A 14,722-nucleotide genomic window follows, 5' to 3' on the forward strand; every position below is an offset into this window, starting at 1 on the left:
GATGACAACTAGCGCTTACCAACTAGTGCTCCATCACTAGCCAATCTCAACGATTACCCAAACTCTTGGAATCCAGAAGAATACACTTGAGACCTTAATCAGTCCGATAATCCAAATCACCTCCCATGATACCATTCCAATTCCTTGAGTTCTTATGATGACGATTAAGAACCATAACTCTTTCCATGTAGTAACGAACCTCTACACTAATTTCTATCCTCATGGAATCATTGAACTCTAACCGACTTCAGCCCATGCGAAGGTACAATTCCCTTGACACATCTAATGATCAAACAACTCATGCAACTAACACCACCATCTTCATGCTACCAGTCCTTTCCTAGCAACAGTAGTTCCTTGAACTCCGAGGTTCTTCCACAGCCAGATGTCAATCATACCCGAACAGATGACAAAACCATTGAACCCTTACTTCACTGGAGAACTATCCCACTAATTCCTGACCAAAGATCCTCCGGGCAATACTCCTAAATAGATTCCGACAAAGACCCAGAAAAATAACGGTACACTCAGGACCCACTCCGCAAGATACGTCCATCTGAAGATTCCTTAAAGACTCCTCGGCATGCAGAATGACATATGGCAATCCTTGATAACTCATAAAATAGCATAGAACCGACCCAAGATCTAACTTATTCAAACTCAATCAAAATTCCAAAGCGATACAAATTCCCGATATCCACTTGAAGTGATAGAAGATAACATACCCGCAAACATCTGAAGGAATCCTAACCACCTCCTCCTGAGTACCCTCGACCATCCTGAGGACACGGTGCAACACTCCCTTCCGATCCCAATGATAGGAACTAACTGTAGGATCCTCCTTCCTGAAGGATTCTAGGGATCCACAGGCTTTGGGATCCAGATGAGCCCCTGACTACCCCACGATAATTCCGACCCAAAAGGCCCCGAGATGACTATCGGGAGCTCCCAAAAACCCCTTCCTTGGATGAACGAAAGACCACCAAGGTCCATTACAAAACTCTACGAGTAATCTCGATGAGATGAACTCCCACGATCGTGCATCGATTGGCCAAAGTCCTGCTCTTGAGCCGGAGCAAGAATCTAGATCCCATTCCTGAGTGCTCCAAATCAATCTCCCGCTCTCGGTCTCTATAAATCATATCATTTAGGGTCTCGCACCCTGACACACTCACCCGCTCAATCATCAATGGATGAACTGCAAAAGCTGGAGCAACCTCTGCCCTAAACCGGGCTATAAACTACTCCCAAGACATAGTCTCCAATCCCGAAAGCGCAATAGATCGCACAATCAATGCTTGCTGCCTTATACAAGAGATCCAAGGCAAACCGAACCTTAGCTCCTTTGGGATAAGGACTAGTACAGAAAACACTTTCCATCTCCTTAATCCAATGTGAAATCAAAACCCTGGTAGTCCTTCCTATAACTGGCTCACCACCGGAGTTGGGACCAAACCCTGGTCCTTCCCATTCATGCTCATCCTCATTCTGCAAAGCAGCTATTCCCACGGTCCAAGCATTCCCAAGAATTCTCCTTACCATAAGATTCTTAGATTCTCCAAGACTCTCACCGATTCGAGTATGGATCTTATGCTTTCAGTAATACGATCCCAATACTACCTTCCAAACCAATCCATACTTTCCTTAGCAATCCTCCCGAATCCTCTAAGTCACCTACTCCACTGATGCACCAGATATCTGCTAAACAACAAGACGATACTCACCGAAGCAACTTATGGCCTCCCAACCTCATCGAACTGCCCCACTAAACTCACTGGATCATATCCTAGGATTTCCTAGGTTCCCAACCTCTCCTTGCCATCAACTACTGAAGAACTCCTCATTATGCCAGCCATCCACCTCCTGAATATCGTCATATTCAGTTAGTAGCTGACTCCCATCACCCAAGAGTTCCACAAAGCACAAAGTAATCAACATTCGTGCAATAACCTTCCAACCCATGAACTATCATAAACCATTCAACCCACCTACCACAACTCATGCTATCCACATCCCCCTCACTGTCGGCTGCCTTATGCATGCAAATTATACACAGAACAGGATCTAATAGACTGTCGAATAATAGACTCTACCCTAGGACCACAACCATACAAGGAGCAAGAAATAAGGCCAAATCAATTATTCTAAGGCTATAAGATCCTAACCATATACAATTTTAAAGCATAAACTTAGCAGTTACTAATACCAATAATCATTCCCATTCCAGCATAGCATCCAATATCCCCAAGGCTACAAGCATCACATATCAGGCCAATCAATTTCTGCCTAATCAACACTAGCATGCAAGTCTACCAGCTCATACAACATACATATAAATGCATCTCTCCTAGCCCTATCTAGCATGCGATTCATTGATTCATAAATCAAGTCATAACAGACTTACTTGAGCTTGGGCGATTGCATGCACCACACCCTTTCTTGTCTTAGAAAACTCTTTTCTTGAAAACATTTTTCTTTTGAAAACTTTACAGATCCTCAGTTTGAGTTCAGACACACCCGAAAGTATGTCTGAATCCCTCAAACCAAGGCTCTGAGACCAACTTGTAATGACCCACAAATCAAGGGTAAAAATTTCATTTTTTTTTATTATAGTCAAACACATAAGTCACTTAATGCAACCATTCAAAAACATTGCTTAATTAAAACGTTTATCAGAGTTGCATCCCAAAATCACATAATGAGGAAAACATGGGTGTGTGCACTGCAATCAAGTTGGGCCCTTCCTTTCCGAACCAATGATACTTGAAACCATAAACAAAATTATAAGCACGAAGCTTAGTGAGTTCCCCAGAGCATACCCCACATAATCCACGTAATCACATAAACCATATCAATCACATAAGCCATGCATATAAACATATAAGGAAGCCGTGGAAACCTTCCAAGGTCTTACTCTGGGTGCCATGGGAACCACCACATGGTCTTAGCCCAACTACCATATAAACCATACATACAAACATATAAAGATGCCCTACAAACCCTCTGTGGTCTTACTCTGGGTGCCATGGGAACCCCCACATGGTCTTAGCCTAATGCCTCATGAATCCCCCGAGGTCTTAACTAAGGATGCCATGGAAACCCTCCAAGGTCTTACACCCTAGTTCCTCGGGAACCCCCTGAGGTCTTTACTTAGGATGCCATGGAAACCCTCCAAGGTCTTACACCCAAGTGCCTCAAGAACCCCTTAAGGTCTTTCATGCAAGTATCACAAATACAACTAGCATACCACATACCACATAATCAACTAGCATACTATATAGAAAATAATGGTTCGGCCTTGGTGCCTTCGACCCATTGGTATGGTGAGGAGACTCACCTGACACTGCCGAAGTCACTGCGAGAATCCTTAGTTGTTGCCCTGACAACTCCCTGAGCTATCAACACCAAAATATCACCCAATTAGCAATTGGGTCTCAAACCATGACCCATAATCCTTACTTGGGGTGAAATGATCGTTTCACCCCCGACCCATCAAGGCCCATACTATAAAAACCTTGAAAGCCCATCAATTGCCCAATTTTCCAAACTAGGCCCAAACCCTTACATGGGCCTTTCCCTAAAGCCTATTTAATTTTATGAACTAATGATTTCCCGATGGTCCAAAGGTCCGAGCCCATTGGGCCCAATCAAGGCCTAACTATACTGGGCCCACTAAGGCCCAATTCACCATCCAAGGCCCATTAGGGCAAGCCCAACCAGAAGTCCATTACTCTAAAATCCTTAGCCCATTATGAGCCCAAACCAAAGGATAAGTCCAAGACCAAGCTAGCCAATAATCAAAGAGTCTAAAACTTGCACAGGAGGTTCTCACATTGTGAGCACTTCATGCTCACATTGTGAGGTCGTGGTTTCTGTCCAGAAACTTCCTTGAACACGCTCGCATGTCGTAAGGTCTTATTCCTTACGTCATGAGGTCGGATCTGACCACAAAAATGAGCATTAATGTAACACCCCAAAACCGGGACCCAAAATTTTTTGTTTGAAAATATATTACTTATAAAAATACTCATCGAAAACAGCATTACAATTCCTTTTGCCAAAAAATCGTAAGTCATAAGTTTCAAAAACATTCCAACAAATACTATAATATCATACTACAAATCCCACGCTTTTCAAATACGGAATGCGTGATGTGCTGCTACACCGCCGGCTCCTTCCCCTTAGATGAAGAGGTACCTGAAACCAAAACTAAAAACCATAAGTACAAAGCATAGGGAGTTCCCCCATCATACCTATACCAAATAATGCATAATCCTCGGTATCTTTCAATCGGTAACTGTCAGGCATAGCCGGGAGCTAAACTCCCTCTCGGTATCTTTCAACCGATAACTAGGAACTAACCTCCCCTTCGTTATCTTTCAACTGGTAACTGGGAGCTAACATCCCCTTCGGTATCTTTAAACCGGTAATCGGGGACTATTTCACCCCTACTACTGCTAACACACATTAAGCACAATAATCATATCAAGCACAGTAAACATATCACATATCAATCCTAGATAATTATCACAAAGACAATCATCTATCCAACACTCTCACTTGTGGGTCGGCATTGTGGCCATAGACCAACCCCTACTAGAAGGAAACTCACGTCGAAGTTGTGTAGTGTCTACACTGATCTCGGTGTGGAAATCAACTCTCCCCGACTCCTCAATCCCTACACGACAACTCTTCTAAGTTATCAACTCATACTAGTAACCCTTACAAGGGTCACTCAGTCCAAGTCAAAGTCAAAGTCAAATCCATGGTCAAAGCCAACTTTTGGTCAAAGTCAACATCTGGTTGACTCGACTCGCCGAGTGAGCCCGTCAACTCGTCGAGTCGCCATATCCCTAAAACGCCATAATATCGTCCTTACTCGTCGAGTCTAGCAAGAGCTCGATGAGTTCTCCTTCAACAACACATCGGACAATCTTCAACCAACTCGCCGAGTTCATCTTCATCCATAAGAAGTGTTTAGTCTATGACTCTCCGAGTTCCCTTTGAACTCGCCGAGTCCGTCTTCATCTGGCTGGGACATTGCCTTGAATTCGACGAGTCTGTTCATCCACTCGCCATGTCCTATGATTTCCAGGTCCCTAGTGAACCTAAACAACTGGGGGAACCTTAGATCTTAACAACTGGTCAAAAAACAGAAAGGATTTGGTGGAAAATAGACCTCGACTCGCCGAGTCCCAAGAACGACTCGCCGAGTCCCTCTATGTCCAAAACTATATAGCCGATTATAAAGGGTCTCAATGCGTCAAAACCATAGATCTGGCCTCCTAGGGTCCATTTTATACGTAAATCTTCAAACTTGATGTACATGCATGGGGCCTTTGGCTCAAAAAGCTATAAAAGGAGGTCTACAAGATGCATGGGTCTTCCATGATCATAAAGTTGGCACCTTTATGCCATGGGAACCCTCAATGGTTCCAGATCTGAAGCACAAACTCACTTCTACACCCAATCCCGAATATAACTTCACTAATACTTAGAAATATATAGAAAATAGCCCTAAATCAAGATCTAAGCGATGAGTAGCCAAGGTTTCAGCTTTATACCTCAAATAAGCTGGAAATATGCCCAAAACTCTGGATCTTCTTTCTTCCTCTTGATCTCACAAGCTTCCTTTTCCTTCTCAAACTTCAATCACATAAAAAATGGAACCAAAAAGCTCAAGAACACTTAAATAAGTCTTAGGGTTTCGTGAACAGGTTGTGGAGGTGATGGAGGTTGGGATGGAGTCCTCATAAAGTGTTTAAATAGAGTGCAAACCCTGAAGTTTAGGGTTTCACTCAGACAGCTCCTACTCGCCGAGTCGGTCTCCCTACTCGTCGAGTAGGTCACTTAAACCCCAGATAAATGACGAGTCTACTCGACGAGTCGGGCCTCCAACTCGTCGAGTCCCAAAGTAAATTGCAACATTTATTGAATTTAAATACGTACCAGGAATCAGGTGTTACAATTATGCTCCTAATCCATTAAGCCTTAACATGGGACAGTCTAGAGGGTCTTCCTTGACCCCAAGGACCATAAACATCGAAGCTTTTCAATCATGTATGTCAAATACATGACTCAAACACCAACTTAGGTCAAAATGAAGGAAAATGATCAAGACTCAAGCGTGGAGTCCAAATCCATGACCAAAATCCAGATCTAGAACTTATAGGACTTAAGGCACCAACATAATCCATAAAGTTGCCAACTGTATGGATTCCATGCATGCTAACCAACATTACACGCCATTAAATGTATGGAAACTTAGATCTAGCAAGCAAGGAAAGGCATGAGCTTGAGTACTTACAAAGGTCCAGAAGCTCCACAACTAGCTGATGATGAAGCCAAGATGCCAACAAATGCACCACCAATGATCTTCTTCTCCCTCAATGAGCTTCAAAGACTCAAAATCTCTTGAATAACACCAAGAATGACCAAGAACTTCAAATGTGGCTGAGATTAGGGTTTCTAGAGGTCTAGGAGGTGAAGGAGGCTAAGGAGAAGCAACCCTAATCATCTCATACCTTTAAATACCCAAAAATAAGGGTTTTAGAGCATTAGTCGTGAGCCTTAAACGAGCTTCGTCAACAAGTCAACGATCACTCACCCGCACCACTCCAACTTCAAACAACCATAACTTCTTCGTTTCAACTCCGTTTTTGACGTTCTTTACATCCACAGAAAGGTGGCGAGAAACTTTACACATCCATAAACTTATCCTCACCTCAAAACATTCTGAACAAAATCCAAAAGTCATAAAGAACTCGAACTGCCACTTTACCGGTATACCCCTTGGCTCCAAGGCACAACCCAAACTCTCGGATCACCTTAATTACATTATTCGTACCTAAATGGGTCTAGACCTCTCTTTTCCAAAGGACCTAAGCCTTATGATAACCTATCTTCAGGCCATATTCCCGAATTAGGAAAGCGATTCGGAACAGGCATTATAGATCTTCAAAAACAAGATGGTGACAAAAGTGTATGGAAGAAGGATCCAAGCATAAATCCAGCAAGATTACATCATTTATGGACCTTTGTGAGTAAAAAGCTTCAAACTTGCTCATTAGTTTCATAGATCTTGTTAATTTTCATATTTGTCACTCTTTGGTCACTTTGTGACCTTGTTATGGATAAAGTTGGAAAGTTTATCCATTTAAACATCATATTGATTCATATATGAAGGTTGGAGACTTGGACTTAATGGATAAAGTTGAGAAAGATGCAGTTTTAGTCCCTTTGAGACTTAAAGACTAGATCTTGGTTATTTGAACCATCCTAATGGATAAAATAGGAAACTTTATCCATTATGGAGCTATTAGGAACCATAAAAATGTGATCTCAATCCTTCTATTCCCTCCATGTAAGAGTTATGATGTCTCGATAGATTATCAAGTTAGGGTTTTAGCTTTTGAACCTTTTCTAGCCATGGAAAGTTATATAGGTGGAAACTTTATGACTTAGAACGATGTTTTGGGTCTTGATCTTAATTTGGATGAAAGGGCTTTAAGGAATAAGCACTTAATGAGAGATTTGGACCCAGACGGAGTACTATGCACATACTGGGTTTGAACCTGGTGGTTTGGGTGAGTCACGACTATGCCCAACGTAGTGACTGAGTACGTAGGGCGTACTCAGTCAATTTGAGTTTTTGAGTTGATTTTGACCAAGTTTGACTTAGGAGTATTTTGAGCAGCAGTTTGAGACTAGGTTATTGTTTGTTGTATATGTGACCTGTAGAGTCAGCAGTTGGAGCTGTGATTTGTTCAGCTATCTTTTTAGACTGTGAGGTGAGTTTTCCTCACTGTACTTGTGGGTCAAAGGCACCAATGTTGGGCCAATAGATTATGTATCCTGGTATATTGGATTGATGTTATGCTAAGTATGTGTTAGACGGGTAGATATGTATGATTACCTATGTTCACTGAGTATGCGTTATATTGGTAGAATTGTATGATTACATGTGTTGTTGGTTATTGATTGTTATTGTATATGTCGACATGTTATGGTTTATTGGGTTGAGGCGGTCTTGCTTTGTACTGAAGGCCAAGATACCAGGGGCAGTCCGGATAGACTGAAGGCCCCCGAGGCGGTCCAGTCAGGCCGAAGGCCCTGAGAGCGGTCCAGAAAGGCTGTAGGCTCTGTGAGGCGGTCCAATCAGGCAGAAGGGTCATATTTGCATGTTGGTATCTATTCGGTTGTGTGTGGTACTCTGGGGGAACTCACTAAGCTTTGACTTACAGTTTAAGTTTTATGTTTCAGGTACTTCAGATGATCGGAGCAAAGCGAAAACTTGATCGTGCACATCCTTTAGTTTTTATGAGATATGATTTTGGGATACTCTGATTTGTGATTTTGACTTTTGGAAACTAAATTTTGTAAACATTTATGGTTTGTGGTTTGGTTTTGAAAAATGAAAATTTTACCTTAATTTTTGGGATGTTACAGATTGTATGCAAATCATGTGTTATTTGGTAATCTATACAAAATGATTGTAAAATATTTCAAATCGTTCATGAAAAAAATCACATTTATCGAAATAAATGTGTACACATAACAACTCAAAACGAATGTGTACATGTTACAAAAGTTTCACTATGAGAATGTGTTGATTTGATAACAGATTCTTAAAAGATCTTGGAATGAATAATTATTTCTCAGACGATGACAAACAATATAAAAGATTAGTTATTAACACATTTTCATACTAATTGCCATCAAATAAATACGTAAATACTTTTTTAGACATTTAAGAATGTTGTTAATCTACCATCTTCAAGTTTCAGGAAACCCATGCCCACTTCTTCTTGTTTTGATGACAACCCAAAGATAGCAATTTAGAGACTGTTTTTTTGGCCTTTATGTCATCCTCTGACTATTGGCCAAATCATAAGTAAGAACCAGTTGTAAGGCTTTGTTTATGATCACCTAGTCGTTGAGACAAATCTTTCATCCACTCGCGAGACCATTATTTCGGGCACATGTTACATGTCATTGCCATGCAACTGTCTTTTGACCGATTTTTTTACCAACTCTTGGTTTGATAATAACTTAAACATAAAAAAATATACTTGATTTTACAAACTGCAAATTTTAAACTAAAATTATATGTGCAGTTGAAATACAATTATATATCATTCAACATCAATGTACTATTTACACGACATTTAGGAAAATTTATAAGTCAAAATATGCATTTGAATTCATATAAACGACACCATTATATATATGCCAAAACGCATATTAAATCCCAATTTGCATGTTTTTATTATCAAGCACTACATAATATCGACAATATCGACATGGATCCATAGCTTTCCCAAATCTTGCTTTAAATAAAACCATATTATTATGTTTATAGTTATCGAGTGTTTTCTTTTCTTTGAATAAAAATATACTAAATAATAGATAGAAAAGGAATATTATTAAACAAACAACAAAAAAGGGGAATATATAGAATTGAATACAAAATCCAAATTCATGTTTCTCCTCTTTTGCACCATATCATCATCATCGTAATCAACCCCAACCCCCACCCCCACCCACCCCACTTCCCACTCCCCAAAAAAACACACACAAACACACATAATCACACACTCTCTCTTTACCATCTCTGTGTAACTGAAGCCTCCGTCGCAGGCGCTTCCTTTTCCCCGTAGAAAACCCACTGTCGGCTGCCCTTTTCACACCTTTTTCTTCTCTGTTCTTCATCCAACATCCAATTAAGTTCGCTCAATAAAGCACCATCTAATCATAATTAACTCCTCACTCCTCGTGATTTGTACCTCCGTCTCTTTCATGGACCACTGTGTCTGTCCCCATTTTCATATATACATTCACTCTTTTCTGTTTTTTATTCACTTGGTGGAGTAATTTCATGATATGATGTGGGTTCGGGTGTTTATTTCACAATTTTCTTGTGAGTTTGTGTTTTAGAGGTTTGTTTTTGAATCATTCGTTTCGGAAGAATTCAACCACCTGAGAGAAATGTCACGCTCTCTTTGTTTTGTTTCGTTTTTCTTGTTCTTGATGCGTTTTGGTCTTTGTTTGAATCAAGAAGGGCGTTATCTGGAACAGCTGAAGCTTGGATTTGATGACCCAGATGGGTTTTTCTCCGACTGGAATGATTCCGCCGGCGATACCCCTTGTTATTGGACCGGCGTTACTTGTTCTGAATCAGGAACTCGGTCTGTTGTCTCTGTTGATTTATCAAATGCCAATGTCGCCGGTCCTTTTCCGTCTGTTCTCTGCCGTCTTTCAGGCCTGAAGTTTATCTCTCTTTACAATAACTCCATCAACGGCACACTTTCCGACGATCTGTCGACTTGTCGGAGTCTTGTTCATCTTAATCTTGCTCAGAACCTGCTCACTGGTACACTCCCGCACAGCTTGCCCGAGCTTCCAGAGCTGAAGTACCTTGATTTAACAGGAAACAACTTTTCCGGCAACATTCCGGCGAGCTTCGGGTTGTTTCAGAAGCTTGAAGTGATTTCTTTAGTCGATAACCTCATCGACGGGAAGATTCCAGCTGAGCTCGGTAACATTTCGACGTTAAAGCAGCTTAATTTATCATACAACCTGTTTTCTCCCGGTCAGATCCCGCCGGAGCTCGGAAACCTTACGAACCTCGAGGTGTTATGGCTCAGCGGCTGCAACCTTATCGGACCGATTCCCGACTCTCTGAGTCGACTCAGTAAACTCGTGGATCTTGACCTTGCTATTAATAAACTGTCCGGTCCGGTACCCATTTCAATTACCGACCTCTCAAATGTTGTCCAGATTGAGCTTTACAACAACTCCTTCACCGGTGAGTTACCGGCGGTGGGGTGGTCGAAGATGACGGCATTGCGGCTGCTTGATATTTCGATGAACTTATTCACTGGGTCGGTGCCGGAGGAGCTATGCTCTTTGCAGCTTGAATCGCTTAATGTTTATGAAAACGAACTCGGAGGTAACTTTCCTGAAATCATATCGAACTCTAGTAATCTTTATGAGTTAAGATTGTTCGGAAACCGATTTTCCGGCAGCCTGCCGAAAAACCTTGGAAAAAACTCACCTCTTACATGGCTAGATGTGTCTAACAATCTTTTTACCGGTGAAATTCCTGCAACCTTATGTGAAAAGGGTGCTTTAGAAGAGCTTCTAATGATACACAACTCGTTTTCCGGTGAACTTCCGTCGAGTTTGAGCAAATGTCGGAGCTTGAAACGTGTCCGTTTAGGATACAACAAGATTTCCGGCGAAGTTCCCGCAGGTTTCTGGGGTCTTCCCATGGTGTCATTACTCGAGCTCGCTGAAAACTCCTTCTCAGGCACAATCGGAAAAACCATCGCCGCAGCAGGGAACTTGTCAACCCTGAACATCGCCAACAACAAATTCTCCGGCGATTTACCAGATGAGATCGGGTTTCTCAACAATTTAATCGAATTCTCCGGTAGTAACAACCAATTCTCCGGCTCTTTACCTGCCACCATTGTTAACATTCACCAGTTAACCAAGCTCGACCTCCACAACAATGGATTCTCAGGTCGAATCCCAACCGGAATCAATTCTTTGAGAAAACTAAACGAACTAAATCTAGCAAACAACAAATTCTCCGGCAACATCCCAGACAAAATCGGCGAATTATCCGTCTTAAACTACCTCGACCTCTCCGGCAACCAAATCTCCGGCAAAATCCCAACTGGATTACAAAACCTCCGGCTAAATCAACTCAATCTATCAAGCAACAGTCTCACCGGAGACATCCCACCAGTATACGCCAAAAAAATCTATATCAACAGCTTCTTAGGCAACCCAGGTCTTTGTGGCGACATCGAAGGTTTATGCGACGGAAAAAACGTCACTAACAACACCGGTTACATTTGGTTACTCCGTTCCATTTTTGCCCTCACTGGTATCCTTCTAATCTTCGGTCTTTGTTGGTTCTACTTTCGTTACAAAACCTTCAAATCCAACAAAGAAGCAACCACAATCGATAAATCAAAATGGACATTAATGTCATTTCACAAGCTAAGTTTCAGCGAATACGAAATCTTGGGAGCTTTAGATGAAGACAACGTGATCGGAACCGGAGCGTCCGGAAAAGTTTACAAAGTCGGGTTAAGCAATGGTGAAACTGTCGCGGTTAAAAAGCTTTGGGCCGGTTCAAAACCGGGTGGGTTTGACGATGAGGATGTTGAAAACGGGTTCTCGGGTCCGGGTCATGATAACGGGTATGAAGCTGAAGTGGAAACATTGGGAAAGATTCGACATAAGAATATTGTTCGATTATGGTGTTGTTGTTCTACAAGAAATTGTAAGCTTTTGGTTTATGAGTATATGGTGAATGGTAGTTTGGGGGATTTGTTACATAGTAGTAAAAGTGGGTTGCTTGATTGGCCGGTGAGGTATAAGATTGCGGTGGACGCCGGCGAGGGGCTGGCGTATTTGCACCATGATTGTGTTCCGGCGATCGTTCATCGGGATATTAAATCGAATAATATTTTGTTGGATGCTGATTTTGGAGCACGTGTCGCTGATTTTGGAGTTGCTAAGGTTGTTGATGGGAACGATAAAGCAGGAAAATCAATGTCGGTTATTGCGGGCTCATGTGGTTATATCGCTCCAGGTAATTTCATACTTTTGCTTATTCACTAGTGTATAACTTTTAATGCATCATGTACAAGTTAACCATGCACAAGCCCATCGGATTATCTTATCAAAATAGCTTGTACTTTCCTTTATCTCTAGGGAATGTTAGATGGTCCACTTTACCAATAAGGACCTATCACAAATGTACAACTTTCAGTGCAAAATGTACAGTTGGATAATGCATGGGATCTTGTATCCAAACAAAGGCATTTATTGTTAACTATATCCAAAACTGTTTTGGATTTGAAAACTTTGAACTTTAATGCATAGGGTACAAGCTAGTGTAGCATATTGTACAACTTGGTAAAATATGATTGCTAATCTTTTTTTAAACTTTTGTGTTTACAGAATATGCATATACATTACGGGTGAACGAAAAGAGCGATATCTATAGCTTTGGTGTTGTAATTCTCGAACTGGTAACTGGAAAACTTCCGGTTGATCCAGAGTTCGGAGAAAAAGACCTGGTCAAGTGGGTCTGCACAACGTTAGACCAAAAAGGTCTGGACGTGGTGCTCGACCCAAAACTTGATTCATGTTTCAAGGAAGAAATATGCAAAGTGTTGAATATTGGGCTCTTATGTACAAGCCCACTTCCTATTAATCGCCCATCAATGAGAAGAGTTGTGAAAATGTTGCAAGAAATCGGGTCGGTAAATCCTATGAAATTTGGGTCAAAAGACGGGAAATTAACGCCATATTATTATGATGATGTGTCGGATCACGGTAGTGTTGTTTGAAGTCTTGTGGGATTGATCTGTTTCTTGATGCAGTGATGAGTTGTACGGTGCAAGTTGTCGTGCGGTTGTTTCGGGAGATTGGTTTTCGGTTATGGATGTTGAAAACGGGTTGTGGGCCGGGTCTCTTTTGTTGTAAATCGTTTGGTTTTTAGTGCATGGACGAGTTGTACGGTACAATCAATGGAAGCATGAAAGAGGGTAGGAGTTGGGTTTTGGTGTGGGGAGGGATAATGAGTTTTGGTTTGTAAGGTGAATTATGTAATGAGTTAGGAAATATACAAGTTTGGCATTTATATTTGCTTTCAAAGTATCATTATTATTATTGTTGTTTACAAAGGTTAAAATATGTTTCCTCATATATATTTTAGATAAAGTACTCATTTTTTATTTGCTTATCATCAATAACCATCTTTACCATTTATTTTCTATTTTGATCTTTCTATTCTTTTATGTCTTGGTAAGATAAAGTCGCATGTAGTTTTTAAGAAAGAAGTGCTAAATTAAGATATTAAAATTCAAATTCTTAATTATACATGATCTAAAACTAAATATTAAAAACAACTTTTTAAAAAATACTTCAAAATAATCATATAATTGTCTCTAAAACAGTCAAACTCTCCACTTCAAACAGTTATGATTTTAGATGTATGATAAATAAATAAGAAGACTTACGCATATACAGCACATATAATATTTTATATATATATTTTTTTTATTAATATTAGATTATAATATATAATCACGAAGTTCAAAATTTGAAATATTCATAAAAAGATTGAGTATTTTCAAATGAAATACATTTATTGGAATGTCTAGAAATAAATGCAAATCTTGTTGGTGTAGTATATTTATTAATCGTGCTATTTCATTATTATTAACTATTACAGCATTGATGTCGTAGGGTCGTTCATCGAATTTGAATCGGATCAAACTGAAGCAGTGAAACAGGGTTTCAGAATAAAAGAATGAAATTATTGAGTCAAAAAATCAGTTTGCTTTCTAATTGCTTTATATTAAAATTTTAGAATATTAAAAATGGTTAGATTTCAAAACAATACTATTAACTTAAGCAAAGGAAAAAATGATCAAGTAAAGCGATACATATTTTTAATCCATTTAAGCGAATATCCGGCAACAATAGTAATTTAAAAATCCAATTGAGCCAAAAATAATTAAAAAAATATATATATATTACTTATAAAGTAGATGAAATGGTGCAAATTTTACATTCTTTTTGTTGTTACATAGATATCACATCATGATTGTTCTATCTCCGGTCTTCCCAATGGGTAGTTTGGCACAGGATTTTTTCTTTTAATAAAACTAAAATTAAATTATATAAAACTAAT

General features: G+C 40.1%; 1 protein-coding gene across 1 annotated transcript; it reads left to right on the top strand.

Annotated features, from left to right (window-relative positions):
* The first annotated feature begins 9,540 nt into the window (after positions 1–9,540).
* Positions 9,541–13,680, top strand: LOC145064963 (HAESA-like 1). Its single transcript, XM_079012321.1, has 2 exons — positions 9,541–12,610; positions 12,982–13,680. The coding sequence occupies exons 1-2, from the start codon at positions 9,988–9,990 to the stop codon at positions 13,371–13,373; spliced, it is 3,015 nt and encodes a 1,004-aa protein (XP_078868447.1). The 5' UTR covers positions 9,541–9,987; the 3' UTR covers positions 13,374–13,680.
* Positions 13,681–14,722: the final 1,042 nt, after the last annotated feature.

This window comes from Lactuca serriola, chromosome 7 (assembly GCF_051521515.1).
Source record: "Lactuca serriola cultivar US96UC23 chromosome 7, Lser_US96UC23_V15, whole genome shotgun sequence".
NCBI lineage: Eukaryota > Viridiplantae > Streptophyta > Magnoliopsida > Asterales > Asteraceae > Lactuca > Lactuca serriola.

Bases quoted from the DNA above. Each gene is read 5' to 3' on its own strand.
- LOC145064963 (XM_079012321.1), top strand. From the start codon at position 9,988: ATGTCACGCTCTCTTTGTTTTGTTTCGTTTTTCTTGTTCTTGATGCGT. The intron at 12,611-12,981 runs GTAATTTCATAC...TTGTGTTTACAG, and splicing joins ATGTGGTTATATCGCTCCAG to AATATGCATATACATTACGG.